This window comes from Euprymna scolopes, chromosome 15 (genome assembly GCF_053919585.1).
Source record: "Euprymna scolopes isolate OS-2025 chromosome 15, ASM5391958v1, whole genome shotgun sequence".
NCBI lineage: Eukaryota > Metazoa > Mollusca > Cephalopoda > Sepiida > Sepiolidae > Euprymna > Euprymna scolopes.
The window spans coordinates 28,687,013-28,702,338 of record NC_136496.1 but is presented as its reverse complement, the minus strand read 5'-3'; the positions used below and the strand labels follow the sequence as shown (position 1 = coordinate 28,702,338).

At 36.7% G+C, this 15,326-nt stretch overlaps 1 protein-coding gene across 1 annotated transcript in view; it reads left to right on the top strand.

The window, feature by feature from the left end:
• Window positions 1-13,876, top strand: part of LOC145293759 (S-adenosylmethionine sensor upstream of mTORC1-like) — an 852,347-nt gene extending 838,471 nt beyond the window's left edge. The window contains exon 4 of the mRNA XM_080140267.1: window positions 13,052-13,876. Coding sequence (XP_079996393.1) covers window positions 13,052-13,636 — 585 coding nt within the window. The 3' untranslated portion in view covers window positions 13,637-13,876. The remainder of the gene's footprint in view (window positions 1-13,051) is intronic.
• The last annotated feature ends 1,450 nt before the right edge of the window (window positions 13,877-15,326 follow it).

Sequence of the window (15,326 nt, the reverse complement as noted above, 5' to 3'; positions counted from 1 at the left end):
GCTATTTTCAGGGAAAGATCTCTGAAGACCTGTGTGAAAGCTCCTTGTGAGCCAATAATAATAATAATAATGTTTTGACCCTTGGCCCTGCCTGCCACAGTGAACACAGCCAAAGGGTCACAATATTACATGATGAATAATTACGGAATTCCAGTTTGAAAATTAATTACATGAGAATTAATCAGAAGGGACGTCTTCTCGGTATACACCGGCAAGACTTCTGCTAAACAGAAAGCAGCAAAAAAAAAAGGAACAGTTTTATTTAACGGAAACATAAAAATTAGATTTAACTGATGAACAAGTCAATTTGTGGCTGAAGTTTCTGGATGCACAAAACGTAATGCGCGAGTGAATGAGTCACTACTTATCAAGGCTAAAAGACATTTGAGGATCAGAGTTAATGAGATTTTTTTTTAAATAGGCGTCACCACTTATCAAGGCCGAGAGGCCACTCAAGGATAAGAGTTAAAGAATGTACAGTAGTCAAAAGGATAGTAATAGAAGTTCGGTAAATTTGTTAACTTAAGTGGAACGGCTCATCAGAAACTTGTTCACGTTGGACTTGAAGACAACCATATTATAGACAGATGGAAAGCAGGAAAACGGAAGACAATTCCATAGGCGTGCAGTTCTAAGAAAGAAGCTTTGATCATGGAATCTATGTTTAGGTTTAGGCACAGATAAAGAGTGGGGGGAATTATTGATAGTGTTTTCAGCTGGACGAGTGTTTCTTGTGAAAGTTTGGCGAGGGGGGACCATAGACTGAAGCTCAGTCGAACACTTTCCATGAAAATAACGATACAGCAGAGACAAACTCGCAATATCTCTTCTGTGAGATAGAGGTTGCAGCGAAGAGAACAGGACATCTCCCACCAGGCCACGAAGTCTATTTTGAACCCTATTAAGGCAGGACAAGTCTTTTCTAGCAGCTCCTGCCCAGATGTGGCAACAGTATTCCATCCTTGGATGTACCTGGCTCTTATATAGATAGAGAATTGCATCAGCAGTGAGATATCTACTGGATCGATAGAAGGATCCAACCATTTTTCCAGCGGCCTTGGCAACAGATTTGATGTACGTATTCCATTTAAGATCAGGAGTAAAGGTCCAGCCCAGAAGCTTGTCAAAACTTGAGGCCTCCTCAAGACGAGAGCCATTAATTTTAATTGATGCCAGATGGGGATCAGAACATTGATGATGTAAAGATAAAAGCTTGGTTTTAGATGCATTAAAAGTAACCAGCCACTCCTTTCCCCATTGTACAACATGATCAAGATCAGATAAGAGATAATTAGAGAGAACTTGGTCGTTTACTGTCTTAGATGTGCTACCATAGATGGTAGTGTCATCAGCAAGATGGATAGATTTTTCAATTGAATGATGAATATTATGAGATGACTGAAAGTGATGAATGGAATAACTGATACTTACTTTATTTATGAGAACGGATTTATGAACAATATCTGGTGAGACTTAATTGGAAGACAACCATGTTGCATCCTGCAGAAAAGTATCTCGTGGTTATGTGTTCCACAGATGGGAAACATGTGGAAAGAACTCTGTTCGTGAACTGTCATCTAAGCTTTGTAAAAATGTTCTGGGTGGCCACTCGAAACTGAGCAATGCTGTATATACAAAACTAACCCGATCTAATCAATTTTTTGTTTCAGATTAAGTGGTCCACATCAAAGTAGCCCGATCTCTCTTTTTCTCTTAACGACCAACTGACACCACAAAACAAAATGCAATTCTATTCCAACAAAATGGCGCTACATGCCACACGTCTCACAGATCACTGACATGAGTTCATGACATGTTTACGGAAGAGAGAACAATAAGAAAAGGGTTATGGCCACTACGGTCCCCGGACTTGTCATCATGTGATTTTTATCTTTGGGGGACTTTAAAACAAAAAGTTTATGCAAATAATCCTCACAATCTTCACCAACTAAAGGAGAACATTACCAACGCTATCAGAAGAATCACCAGAGAAGATCTACAGGCAGTATCTGCAAACGTTGCTAAACGTGTCCAGAAATGCATAGATGTCAATGGGGAGAACTTCCAGCATCTTTTATAACGTTACATGTAATTTAAGCATTTTCTGGGCTACTTTAAGGGGGCAACCCTGTATATATATATATATATATATATATATATATATATATATATTAAATGAAATACTGAAATGCTGTAGGAATACAGATTGTATAATACTGTAAACATAAAGTCCAAATATTATTATCAATATTTATAATAAACTAGCAGGACCAGTTAACCGGCGTTGCTTAGTGGAAGCAAGCGCCCTCCTCGTAAAAATATTAAAGGTTGTTGTTGGTAGCCATTCCCCAACGTCCTTCTGTTAAGAACGGGTTTCGGAATAGACACGCCTAACCTCTTCATGTTATGAGACCGTTTTTGTAGAACACCCCCAGGTTGTTCCTCGAACCACGACGTAACTTCAGAAATCAACGCTGCATCATCTGGGAAATGCTTTCCTTTCAAAAACAACTTCATGGCTGGGAAGAGGTGAAAGTAAGAGGGTGCAAGGTCAGGAGAGTAAGGAGGATGGGGGTGATTTCATAACCACACGCCCGTGCTTCTGATCTGGCGACATGCAAGTTGTAGACCGGAGCGTTATCCTGCAGGAGGAGGGTACCTTTGCGGATCTTGCCCCGTCTCTTGATTTTGATAGCTTCCCTTAATTTCCTCAAAAGTGAAGCATAATAGGCTCCTGTAATTGTGGTACCCTTTGCCAGGAAATCTGTCATCACTACTCCGTCCTGGTCGCAGAAGACCGTGAGCATGGCCTTGCCAGCGGAGGGCTGCACCCTTGCCTTCTTTGGGGGTGGTGAGTCCAAGTTCTTCCACTGTATTGACTGGGCTTTGGTTTCTGGATCATAGTGATGAACCCATTATCCTGTGTAATCAGTCTTTTGAAAAACTTTGACTCATCTTCTTGGCACATCTCCAAATTCATCATCGAGCACTCAACACGTTCTCGCTTCTGGAATGGTGGGAACAACCTGGGAATCCATCTGGCAGACACCTTATGCATATGCAAATGGTCATGAATGATAGTTTACACAGACCCTGTACTAATCTTGACATCTTGGGCTATTTGGCGAATAGTAATGCGCCGATCTTCCAAAATGGCAGCCTCAACTTGACGGACAGATGCCTCATCAATGGCAGAAGGGGGGGCGACCAGGTCTGGGAGCTGTTTCCACAGACTTCCGGCCATGTTTGAATTCACGATGCCAGCGTTTTACAAGGGCATATGATGGGGCATTATCACCATAAGTTTCTTTCATTTCATCAAAAGTCTCCTGTGGTGTGCATCCTTTCAAATACAAAAACTGGATCACTGCTCGACATTCAACAGGCTCCATTTCACACCTGACTCAGTTCAAACACCTGTAAAACAGAAACCACAATTAGTTCATAGCTGTAATTTGCCACACAATCCGTAGAGATATAAATCATTGCACATGCAAAATTTCAACTAGATTAGACAACTAGAAGTAGGTCAGGTGCATTACTTATTGCATCCCCCTCGTATATTATTTTTAAAATATAATTATCCACTGACACATGTTTTGTCGACTACGATTTATCAGAGTGGCTGAATCTAGCGAGATTTGAAATCAGGACCTCATGGTAAGAAGCCTAAACTCTTACCACTGGGCCATCTCGCACGGCTGTTTGTTTGTGATTTACGTCAATCTCTCTCTCTCTCTCTCTCTCTCTCTCTCTCTCTCTCTCTATATATATATATATATATATATATATATATATATATATATATATATATACAAAAGAGATAATACTCTGAAACCAGAATATGAGAAAAACAATTGATAAATATATTATTTAATTGGAATTCATTATTGAGTAATTTCTAATATTTATTAATTTATTTATCCTCATCTTTTTTAGTTATTGTCTCACAACGTTTCGGCAACTATTCCTCTGGCCTTCATCAGGTGGTAACTGTGACGGGATAGGAACTCCAAATCTCCTAACTGTATTCTCAGCAATTACTGCCTTCCATAGTTGATGTCGTCTCATCACGTCACCACCTGACGAAGGCCAGAGAAATAGTTGGCTGAAACGTTGCGAAACAACAATTAAAAAACATGAGGATAATAGTTTGCAATAAAATAAATTAACAGTTGATAAGTAATTTAGAATTGTGTGCAATCGTTTCAGAAACGAAATCTGGTTTATTTATGTATAATCTCTTCATCAGTACAAGCAGATGAGATAAAAGGGGCTTAACAATCAAATAACAATCAAATCATGATATATTGAATCGATGAATAACTCATATTGTAGAACTACATTAGAAACAATATCCTTCAATCTCTGGTTCGAACTTGTAGAATATTCATAGCAAGAACTCTTCTTTTACTATAAACTGCCAAGAACTTTCCTGATTAGCTCCATATATTTTTTTTAATTAAAATTTCACCCCAAACAAGGCACATTGCCACTTTCATGGGGCTACTATCAAGGACCTAAGTTGCAGGGCTACTATGTAGAGAGTTTAGCAGCAAGATGTTTGTTCACATTACACTTGAACTTCTGCATGTCAGTACAGTTGGAGAAGCCGGAAACCGGAAGAGAATTCCAAAGTCTAGCAGTTCTGGGGAAGAAGCTATTAGAATAGAAGGCATCTTATATCTAGGGATCTCTACTGTGGAGGAGTGGGACTTTGCTGCTTCTCGGGTTTGACGGGAGTATTTTTGGTGAGGGGGCACAAGGGCTTGTAGTGCGTCAAAGCATCTAATATTAAAATACTTGTAAAACACGCGGAGGGATGCAACATTTCATTGATGAGACTATATGATAAGCATTAAAGTTTTTCTTGGTAACTTGCAATAGAAATAAAATAGATATTAAAAAAAAAAAATGTTGAAAATAAAAGGGGAATCTTTAGTGGAATATTTCCATGATTAGATGTAGTTTTCTCGAAAACAGCCTATCATGCCTTGACAGAGTACAAAATAGACTTCGTGGCTTAGTGGGGGATGCCCTTTTCTCTACCCTGCAACCCCTCTCCCACAGAAGAGACGTTGCGAGCCTATCCTTGTTTTATCGTTATTTTCATGGCAGGTGCTCGTCTGAACTCCAATCCCTGGTCCCCCCTCGCCAATCTTTCACGAAAAACACCCGTCTAGCTGAATCCACTGTGAAAAATTTCCCCCACTCTATATCTGTGCCTAAATCAAAACGCGGATTTCATGAACAAAGCTTCTTTCTTAGAACTGCACGCCTGTGGAACTCTGTTCCGTCTGCCTGCTTCCCTCCAGACTACAACTTGGATGTCTTCAAGTCTAATGTTAACAAATTCCTAATGAACCGCCCCCCTAATTAAACATTTCATCAAATCTCCTCACTAACGTAATGTACTTGCAATAACACTTATCCATTAGTGGCTTCCGGGCCTTGATAAGTGGTGATCACTGTGTAAAAAAAAAAAAAAAAAAAAATGCCCACCATACCAATGAAAATAAGAGAATTGATTGTTATGAAGCAGGGAAAAGGCCAATCCCTTAATTTCATAGCAGAACAGTTTGAAATGAAGTGAAAAAAATAATGGAAAAAATATGTAACCTATTAAACAATCAAGAAATCTTCCAAAGGTTTAATTTCTAGGGCAATTGCTCTTGACATATCAAAGGCCTTCGATAAGGTATGACATAAAGGCCTACCTCACAAGATTTCCAGCTACGGTATAACTGGAAATGTTTTCTCAATCATTAAATCATTTCTTTCTGATAGGCTCATAAGAGTAGTGGTTGATGGGCAGAAATCAGAGGCCCACAGTATTAATGCTGAAGTCCCTCAGGGGACCATCCTGGGCCCAACTCTTTTCCTGATCTACATCAATGATCTCCCAAAACACATACTTAAATCATTTGCTTACATCTATGCTGATGACACGACCATCTATGGCAACACATCAAAGGATGTAAATGACACTGTTCTCTCTGATTCTCTCTCCTCTGATCTTGAGCCTGTGGTACAATGGAGTAAGAGGTGGCTGGTTACCTTTAGTGCATCTAAAACCAAGCTCCTATCTTTACATCATAAACGCTCTGATCCCCATCTGACATCAATTGAAGTGGATGGCTCTTGTCTAGGGGAGTCCCCCCCATGTTTTGATAAGCTTCTGGGTTTGACCTTTACTCCTGATCTGAAATGGAACACATACATCAAGTCTGTGGCCAAGGTCACTGGGAAAATGGTGGGATCCTTCTACTGCTCCAGAAGATGTCTCACTAATGATGCAATTCTCTATCTATATAAAGCCAAGTACGTCCAAGGATGGAGTACTGTTGCCATATCTGGGCAGGAGCTGCTAAAAACAGCCTATTTTGCCTTGACAGAGTACAAAATCGACTTCGTGGCTTAGTGGGGGATGCCTCTCCCACAGAAGAGATGTTGCGAGCATATCTTTGTTTTATCGTTATTTCCATGGCAAGTGCTCGTCTGAGCTCCAATTTCTGGTCCTCCCTTGCCAATCTTTCTCGAAAAACACCCATCTAGCTGAAACCACTGTCAATAATTTCCCCCACTCTTTATCTGTGCCTAAATCAAAATGTAGATTCCATGAACAAAGCTTCTTTCTTAGAACTGCACACCTGTGGAACTCTATGCCGCTTGCCTGTTTCCCTCCTTACTTCAACTTGGATGTCTTCAAGTCCAACATAAACAAATTCCTGATAAACCGCCCCCTTAAGTAATGACACGTTATCATACTAACTATTACTACGATACTATCCCATTGATTACTGTACACAGAATAACCCTTATCCCCGAGTGGCTTCTGGGCCTTGATAAGTAGTGACCTCCATGTAAGAGAAAAGAACAGAGAAAGCTGACACAGAGAGATGAGAGGAGACTTTGCTTAAATTCAAGGAAATACCCATATGGGGCGGGCAAGAAGCTCCTTGCAAATACAGATTTATCTGTAAATGTATCTCTTTCTTCATGTAAGAGAACATCAAGGAGGCTTGCAAAAAATTTTAAAAAATCACTTAAAAATGATGCATGTTGCTAACAGGAAAATTTTCTATAAGAATATGTTGAAAAAATAAAAAAACAAAAAAACAAAAACAAAGCAGGAACTTGATAATATTGTCTACTTATATATACAGGGTTGCCCACTTAGAGTAGCGTGTCTATTCCGAAACCCGTTCTTAACATAAGGACGTTGGGGAATGGCTACTTACAACAACCGTAGTTTAATATTTTTATGAGGAGGGCGCTTGCTTTCACTAGGCAACACCGGTTAACTGGTCCTGCTAGTTTATTATAAATATTGATAATAATATTTATTTGGACTTTATGTTTACAGTATTATACAATCTGTATTCCTACAGCATTTCAGTATTTCATTTAATATATATATATACAGGGTTGCCCACTTAAAGTAGCCCAGAAAATGTTTAAATTACCTGTAGTGTTATAAAAGATGCTGGATGTTCTCCCCATTGACATCTATGCATTTCTGGACACGTTTAACAACGTTTGAAGATACTGCCTGTAGATCTTTTCTTGTGATTCTCCTGATACCATTGGTAATGTTCTCCTTTAGTTGGTTTAGATTGTGAGTATTATTTGCATAAACTTTTTATTTTAAAGTCCCCCAAAGATAGAAATCACATGGTGACAAGTCCGAGGAACGTGGTGGCCATAACCCTTTGCTTAGCGTTCTCTCTTCTGTAAACATGTCATGAACTCATGTCAGTGATCTGTGAGACGTGTGGCATGTAATGCCATTTTGTTGGAATAGAATTGCATTTTGTCTTGTGGTGTCAGTTGGTGGTTAAGAGAAAGATTCGAGATCGGGCTACTTTTAAATAGGCCGCTTAATCTGAAACAAAAAATTGATTAGAGTGATCGGGCTACTTTTGTATATACAGCATTGCTCAGTTTCGAGTGGTCACCCAGAACATTTTTACAAATTTTTCCCTCCAATTTTTTTTTTTTAATTTCTTTTTCTTGTTTTTTTTTTTTTTTGGATTGTGATAGTTATATCAAAGGTAAATATGATAAGCATTAAAAATTTTCTTGAAATAAAATAAATATTAAAAAAAAAAAAACCCAAAAAACAAAAACAAAGCAGGAACTTGATAATATTGTCTACTTATATGAATGCAAGATAAACCGCTATCTAAGGGGCTAAATATATGTAGGGACAACCCTATACCTACTTAAAAAGTACAAATATGTCAGGAAAACCTTTAAAGAGGCAAATTCCTCTGATCAACATTTAGGGATGTATTAACGCTAATGGCTAATCAGATGCATCAAACTTTATAAAGGTAACTTGAACAGTTATAAATACCAACCCACCAAAATGAAGATGTATTTATGCAGGATGGGGCAAAGTGCCACACCTCTAAAAGTTCTAGAAGATTTTTCAAAGAAAAGGGTATTACTGTGTTGGTTGACTGGCCAGCACCCCATAGAAAATCTTTGGAGTTTTTTTAATTTTAAATATGGAAAATATACTCCAAGGACCTTGGATCAATTATTGGGCCAATGTTAAAGAGGAATTTAACAATATCCCGAATTCTTACATAACGAAGCTCTATGATTCGGTGCCAAAAAAAGCTAACAGAGGCTGGCACGCTAAATATTAAAAGCAAAAATTTACAAAAAATTATTATCATTGAAACAAATATTTATATAAAAAGACTTTAAATTAATAAGTTAAACATTTTTTTATTCATATGTCATACTGGCCACTTTTTCATGACTCTCTCTATCGTGTAGACAATCAGCCCCCCCCTCTTCGTGTTTAATCATCAAAAAATATTTGTTATAACCTGTAGATTGATTTGTTATTGTTATTTCTTATAAGTAATATTAATAATATAAACAATAGGAATCCGAAGAAAAAACAAGAAAAAACTTTTTAAAAAAAAACATTTGGGGGGGAGGAAATTTATAGAAATGTAGGGGAACCTGGGGCAAAATGAGACATCACAGATAACTGAGAGAGAGAGAGAGAGAGAGAGAGAGAGAGAGAGAGAGAGAGAGAGAGAGAGAGAGAGAGAGAGAGAGAGATCTTTCGTGAGGAGTCTAATCAAGAGATCACGTCGTAACGCCTTGCCGCCAACGTCTACCATTGTTTTATTCAGCCCCTTACATCAAAAAGGGGTAAGTATTCAAAATTTATCCATTTTGATCTGTGACGAACTGTAGTCCGAGAGTGCAGAAAGCTGGGTAGCCTGTCAAGGGGACTGTTGGAAATGGGCACACTACGGCTGTGCAGGTCAAGACGAATGCAACAAGACCCCAATCTTTATTTGTGAGCTCTGTGAAGACTGACTTATTCAGACCAAGATCCGTCTCGTTTTGCCCCAAGCTTGGGGCAAAACGGGGCAATACAGTTAGCTGAATAAATCCTCTGTATTTCTTTTGAAAATGATTTCTCATCTTTTTTCTTTTGTTGTGGCGTTTTGTTGTGGCATTTTGTTGTGGCATTTGGATACTTTGAATGTTCAGTACACAGAATATGTCAATGCTACCTTTGACTCGACAGTTCTATCTCGTTTTACCCCAGGTCACTTTAAACTGAGCGATGCTGTATATACATATACAGTCACACAGAAGGTACATACAGCACCTAGCCTTCCCAAATGGTCACCCATATGGTACTGGCCAGGCTCAACTTTGCTTAACTTTGGTGATCTGGCGAGAACCGGTGTGTCGACGTGATTGTGCCGTACCAACTTGGTGTACCCTTCTGTTATTTTTTTACTTGTCCAACTCACCGTTCACATGTCGACTTTTATAATGCTTACCACGAATAAACACCCCAAACCTCCCCATGTTAAGAACGGCTTTCGGAATTTGGCATTTCGGATATATGACCGTTTTCGGCAAATATGAGAATCCTTCTTCTTGTTACCAAAATTTTACTATTGCATAAAAATTCTTATGTTTGCAACTTGGGCCCATGACGATTATTTAAACTTAATTTTTATTTATTAATTACTTTCGATTTTGGAGCGCATGTGGAATTAAAAAAACAAAAAATTAAAACGAAACGAAATTTAAATTTCCGTCCCATTATCACGACAGGATTTACCGTTTTGCTGTAAATCCTGTTGTGATAATTTTCAACGGTCCCCATTAAAATGCAAATGTATAGTAATATAGGACATTAAAAAAAAAAAAAAAAAATCGGAGAAAGGTTTTCTTTTCTTGATAAGTAAAATACAGATAAAACAAATTGCGTGACGGGGTGACAATGTAGACCTCGCAACTGAGTGAGGATTGAACACGTTTCCGTTGGTTTCCGAAATCAGCTAGCAAACACGTGAAGATATTCAACCGAAAAACAATTCAGTGTTCTGAAATTTGATTGGCGTTTATCGATCACGTGACGGCACACAAGTTAAAAAAAAAAAAATAAATTAAAAAAAAAAAAAAAAATAAATAAATAAAGAGTACCTATTTACTATGCCTCCCCACGGGACAGAGTTAGACACCAGGGTCGTTTTTTAACGTGGAGAAAAGGTACAAAAATAAAAAGTGTCTCAGTCGTGAAGGATTTCTCCTCCACTGAAAGAGAACAAAAAATAGAAGTGCAGCCTCTGAAGAACAGATACTACACTTTGATCTTGACCAAAAAAAAAATAAAGAGTAGCACGCAAGTGAATTTTACTGAAGGTAATTTGAAGAAAGTTCTCTCAAAAAAGAATTCAACAAGCTTACTCTTAAATATATATTTTTAAAAATTTTTAAATTAAGACTTATTTGCAAAGAGTTACTTATTACCTTCAACCTCCCCATGTTAAGAACGGCTTTCGGAATAAACAACGTTTGCAGATAAGTCTTAATCGGAATAACCAGGTCACATTGACCCCATTTTTTTTCGCTTCTTTCCGTATTCAGAAAATTTTTTCTTTCTGTTTGCACACAACATGCAGTTTCTCTAAAATATGGCTGCCAGGAAAAACTACTTCAGGAAAACATGGGATAATGAGCTTTGTATCTTTTGAACTGTCAACGATAAATTTAATTTATGTTATTCGTTCGGATTACCTCTATTCTAAAGGTAGGTCTTCGGTTGGACACATAAGCCAAATCTTTGTTTGGAACGTTTTTCTCGGTTCAATAATTTAAAAATGTATTTGAAGCACATTTGGTCCAATACTTCGTTTGGTCCAATACAAAAATGAGTGGTTAAAATTCAATTCGGCCGGTGTTTGTCTATAAAGGATTTTTGCAGATCGTTCGACTGCAAATCACTTTTTTTTTCTTTTTTTTTTGGCTAGTGTTTTATTATCATTATAATTAAATGAACCATGTTTATTGTCTGAAACGTTTAAAACCCCATTTTTAATATGGGGAGGGTGTTTTCCCGATAGAATTTAAAGTTTAACAAGGGTTTGTATTACTGTACACATAGACTCGAAAAAGTTGTCAAAAAACAAATATATAACAAATAAATGTTATCAAAGGCAAGATAAGTTACTTTTCTACCAAACTGGATATATTTTTTTGTGTTTTTATTCAATGTAACATATTTATTCAGCTCGAAAAACATGCAGTGTTTACCGATGTATTGGACAATTCAAAATGGCGGCCAACTCTCTCTTAAACACGGTAAGTTCGAGAAAAGGTGTTATAAATGATAAACTAGACAAAATACTGTTAGAAATTCGCACAATATATATTACCGTGACATAGGTTGACATATATTCGGTGTTTTTTTAATAGTATTTTGTCTAGTTTATTATTTATAACACCTTTTCTCGAACTTACCGTGTATAAGAGAGAGTCGGCCGCCATTTTGAATTGTCCAATGCATCGGTGTAAACACTGCATGTTTTTCGAGCTGAATAAATATGTTACATTGAATAAAAACACAAAAAATATATCCAGTTTGGTAGAAAAGTAACTTATCTTGCCTTTGATAACATTTATTTGTTATATATTTGTTTTTTGACAACTTTTTCGAATATATGTGTACAAACCCGTTTAACAAATATTCCGATGTAATTGTCATATCTCAAAACTGTCGTGTAGACAATCAGGCCCCCCCCTGTCGTGTAGACAATCAGGCCCCCCCCCCTGTCGTGTAGACAATCAGGCCCCCCCTGTCGTGTAGACAATCAGGCCCCCCCCTGTCGTGTAGACAATCAGGCCCCCCCTGTCGTGTAGACAATCAGGCCCCCCCCTGTCGTGTAGACAATCAGGCCCCCCCCTGTCGTGTAGACAATCAGGCCCCCCCCCTGTCGTGTAGACAATCAGGCCCCCCCTGTCGTGTAGACAATCAGGCCCCCCAATAAATGTCCTATAACTTTCCTATAAATGTCCTATAAAATGTCCTATAAAAGCCTATAGTCATCCTATAATTGCTTATAGATGTTCTTTAAATTTCCTATGAAATCCTATTGCCCTCTGTCGTTGTCACGTTGGTAAATCGATCTCAATTGAGAATGAAATTTTCAGTCCTGCACAAGGAAAAGGTCTCCTCAGAATCACAGAAACCAAACAGGAACAATTTAGACCTACACCTTGAATTACACATCTCATCATATTCCTCTGGATTTCTTCAACTTTCACTGATCATGTTTTACATAAGACTCTTCCTTTGCTCCAGACAAAAGTTTTAAAAAATGCTATTTCAAGGTGTTAGAAGAAAACAACAATCATCCCCCTTTTTTGCCACAAACATCTTTTATGAGGACTAAAGGACACAAAATTAGCGAAAGTTATTAGTCTGACAAAAGTAAACCCAAGGTTCATTTTTCATTCCCATTTAGGTTTATCTTCAAGTCGCTCTTGGTCTTAATAAGTTGGTGCCCCAATATCTCCTCAAAAAATAACCGTTGTTTTCTTTCCATAATTACAGATTCTATTTTCTGTCAGGATTAATACACAAAATAAAGGAAGCGATTGTTTTGCCGAATTAGAACCCATTCCCTCTTTTTTTTTTTTTTTTTTTACTTTTGTGACTTTTTCCAACCAATCGCAACTTCGTTTAATAACATTATTCTAATTCTTTTTATCTTTTCAGAGTGTCTACTGCTGTGATTTTCTTCACCTTGAAACGCAAGAACCCTTCCAGGTGGCCCCCGATACTTTGGACACATTCCTCAGCAACCTAAAGAGTCCCATCGAAAAGCTTCCCGAATGCAGTTTCCACGTTGTCGTCTTCTCCCTGCTACTCGAATATTTCCCGTCTCCTTATCAACGGTGGCTGTGCTGTCAGAAGGCGCACAAATTACTTATGATCAACGGCCTTCTCCTGATCGTGTCGCCCGATTCCCACCAACAGCACCGCAACGCAGCGATGGTCAAGAGCTGGAAAAGAGCCATCGAGTCGATGGGTTTCAACCGTTATCGCTACGTCAAACTGGAGCACCTGCATTGCATGGCTTTTCGAAAGATCAAGAACGCAGCTGACGACGACGAGGTGAATTCTATTGTCGGCGACATCCACCCGGACATGTTGTACATTCCGCAAGATTCGAACGAGTTGGAAACGGGTTCCGAACAAAGCTTCATGCATGATATTTTTAGTGTAGATAACGAGGAATTCTTCCGGAAAACGATCAACGAACTTCCTATCGATCTTTCCGATGATGAAGATTCCACTTAGGGATCATCTGTCAGGTATTAAAAATAAAAAATAAATAAACAGCAAAAAAAAAAAAAAAAAAGAAAAAGAAAGTTTCTGTCATTTATTCAAATGTTGCGATCTGTTGAAATATTTCATGTTTAAGATTCTTTTTGTGAATATCGCATGCGTGGAAAGCAAGTGAATGTTCGCAGTGTATTACTGAAATATTTCTTACAAAAATGAATATAAGTAATTATTAGATACGTGCAAAATGAATGCCGATGCTCAAAACATATAAATATTTTGACCCCTCCTTTTACTTAAAAATTCATGAAAAACCAATTATAATGAAATTTTCAGTATTTATCAAATAATGATCACGGAATATAATGAATCCATGTTTTTATTTAAATCTTAGTAGAAATGTATTATTTTGTTTTAAACAAAAAATAACTTTACTAAAATTATGGTTTTCAGTAGTAAAAAAAAAAATTCATGAATTTATTTTTGCTTCTTTTATGTAAATAAAGCATCTTAATTTGTAACAAAATTTATTTACAGAAACATTACAAAAAAAGCCCCTAAAAGTCCGTATTAACAAAATCGATATAACTCGAAGAAATGGATTTCTCGAACTACCATTATTATCATTGAATTAAGCATTGTTTATTTAATATTTTCACACAAAAAAATTATAAGTGCAAAAATTACTTTAATTAGTTTTTTTTTTTTTTTTTTTCAAGGTTACATTTTTAACGTAATCTTTACATGTAAGATTATATTTTCATTGCACGCATGAACGTATAATCATCAACGTAAGATAATGTTCATATATTCTTGGAAACTAAAGGGAAAAAAATTAAATTGAAAAATAGGAACATAGAAAAATTAATTAAACAATGGTAAAAAAAAATTATACGAACGTTTCATGTTGGTAAGTACAAATACACAGACCTGAAAAGAAAACCAGTCTGTTTTGCCCACCCTCCTTCGCTCTTCAACTACCCTCCTGTTTGTGTTTTTCAACTTTAAATTCCACGTAGACATTCTGATAAATTTTAACATTTGTATTTTTTAGTGTGTAATTTTTTTCAATAATTCTAAATTTGTTTCCTTAACCAATTGTAATTCTGTGATGGTGCTAAACTTTCTTTTTTTTTTTTTCATGAATAAATTTTCAGTAGTATGAATGAATATAATTAACTTTATACATTTTTAAATGAAAGGAAGGGGTCTGCAACTCAAAAAAAAAAAAAAAAAAAAAAAAAAAGTTGCTCGGTATGCCGGAATAATGTTAAATAAAGAAATGAATTATGTCTAATTTGTCCTTCCATACATATTTGAATTCTGCCGCCATAGTTTTTTTTGATGCGATAAACAAGTCTCGTTCCTAATACTGTCATATTTTTGGATAATTATTACATTTTTTTAGCAAAAGTTAAGTACATTTATTGTATTAATTCATTATCTTAAGACTTTTACTTAACTTGAAAATAATTCGAGAAAAATTATATTTTTCTTGCCAGAAAAATGTAAACACGATCTTTGCCATAATAAATTTTTACGTGAAATCTAGAGTTTTTCAGATTTGAGATAAAATTATTCCACATATTTTATTTCACACACTTTTTTTCTATGAGAAATTAACTTTAAACTATAATCTTTCAAACACAATAAAAAAAAAAAGTAATTAAAAAAAATTATGATTAACCTGCGTTCGAAACCATGC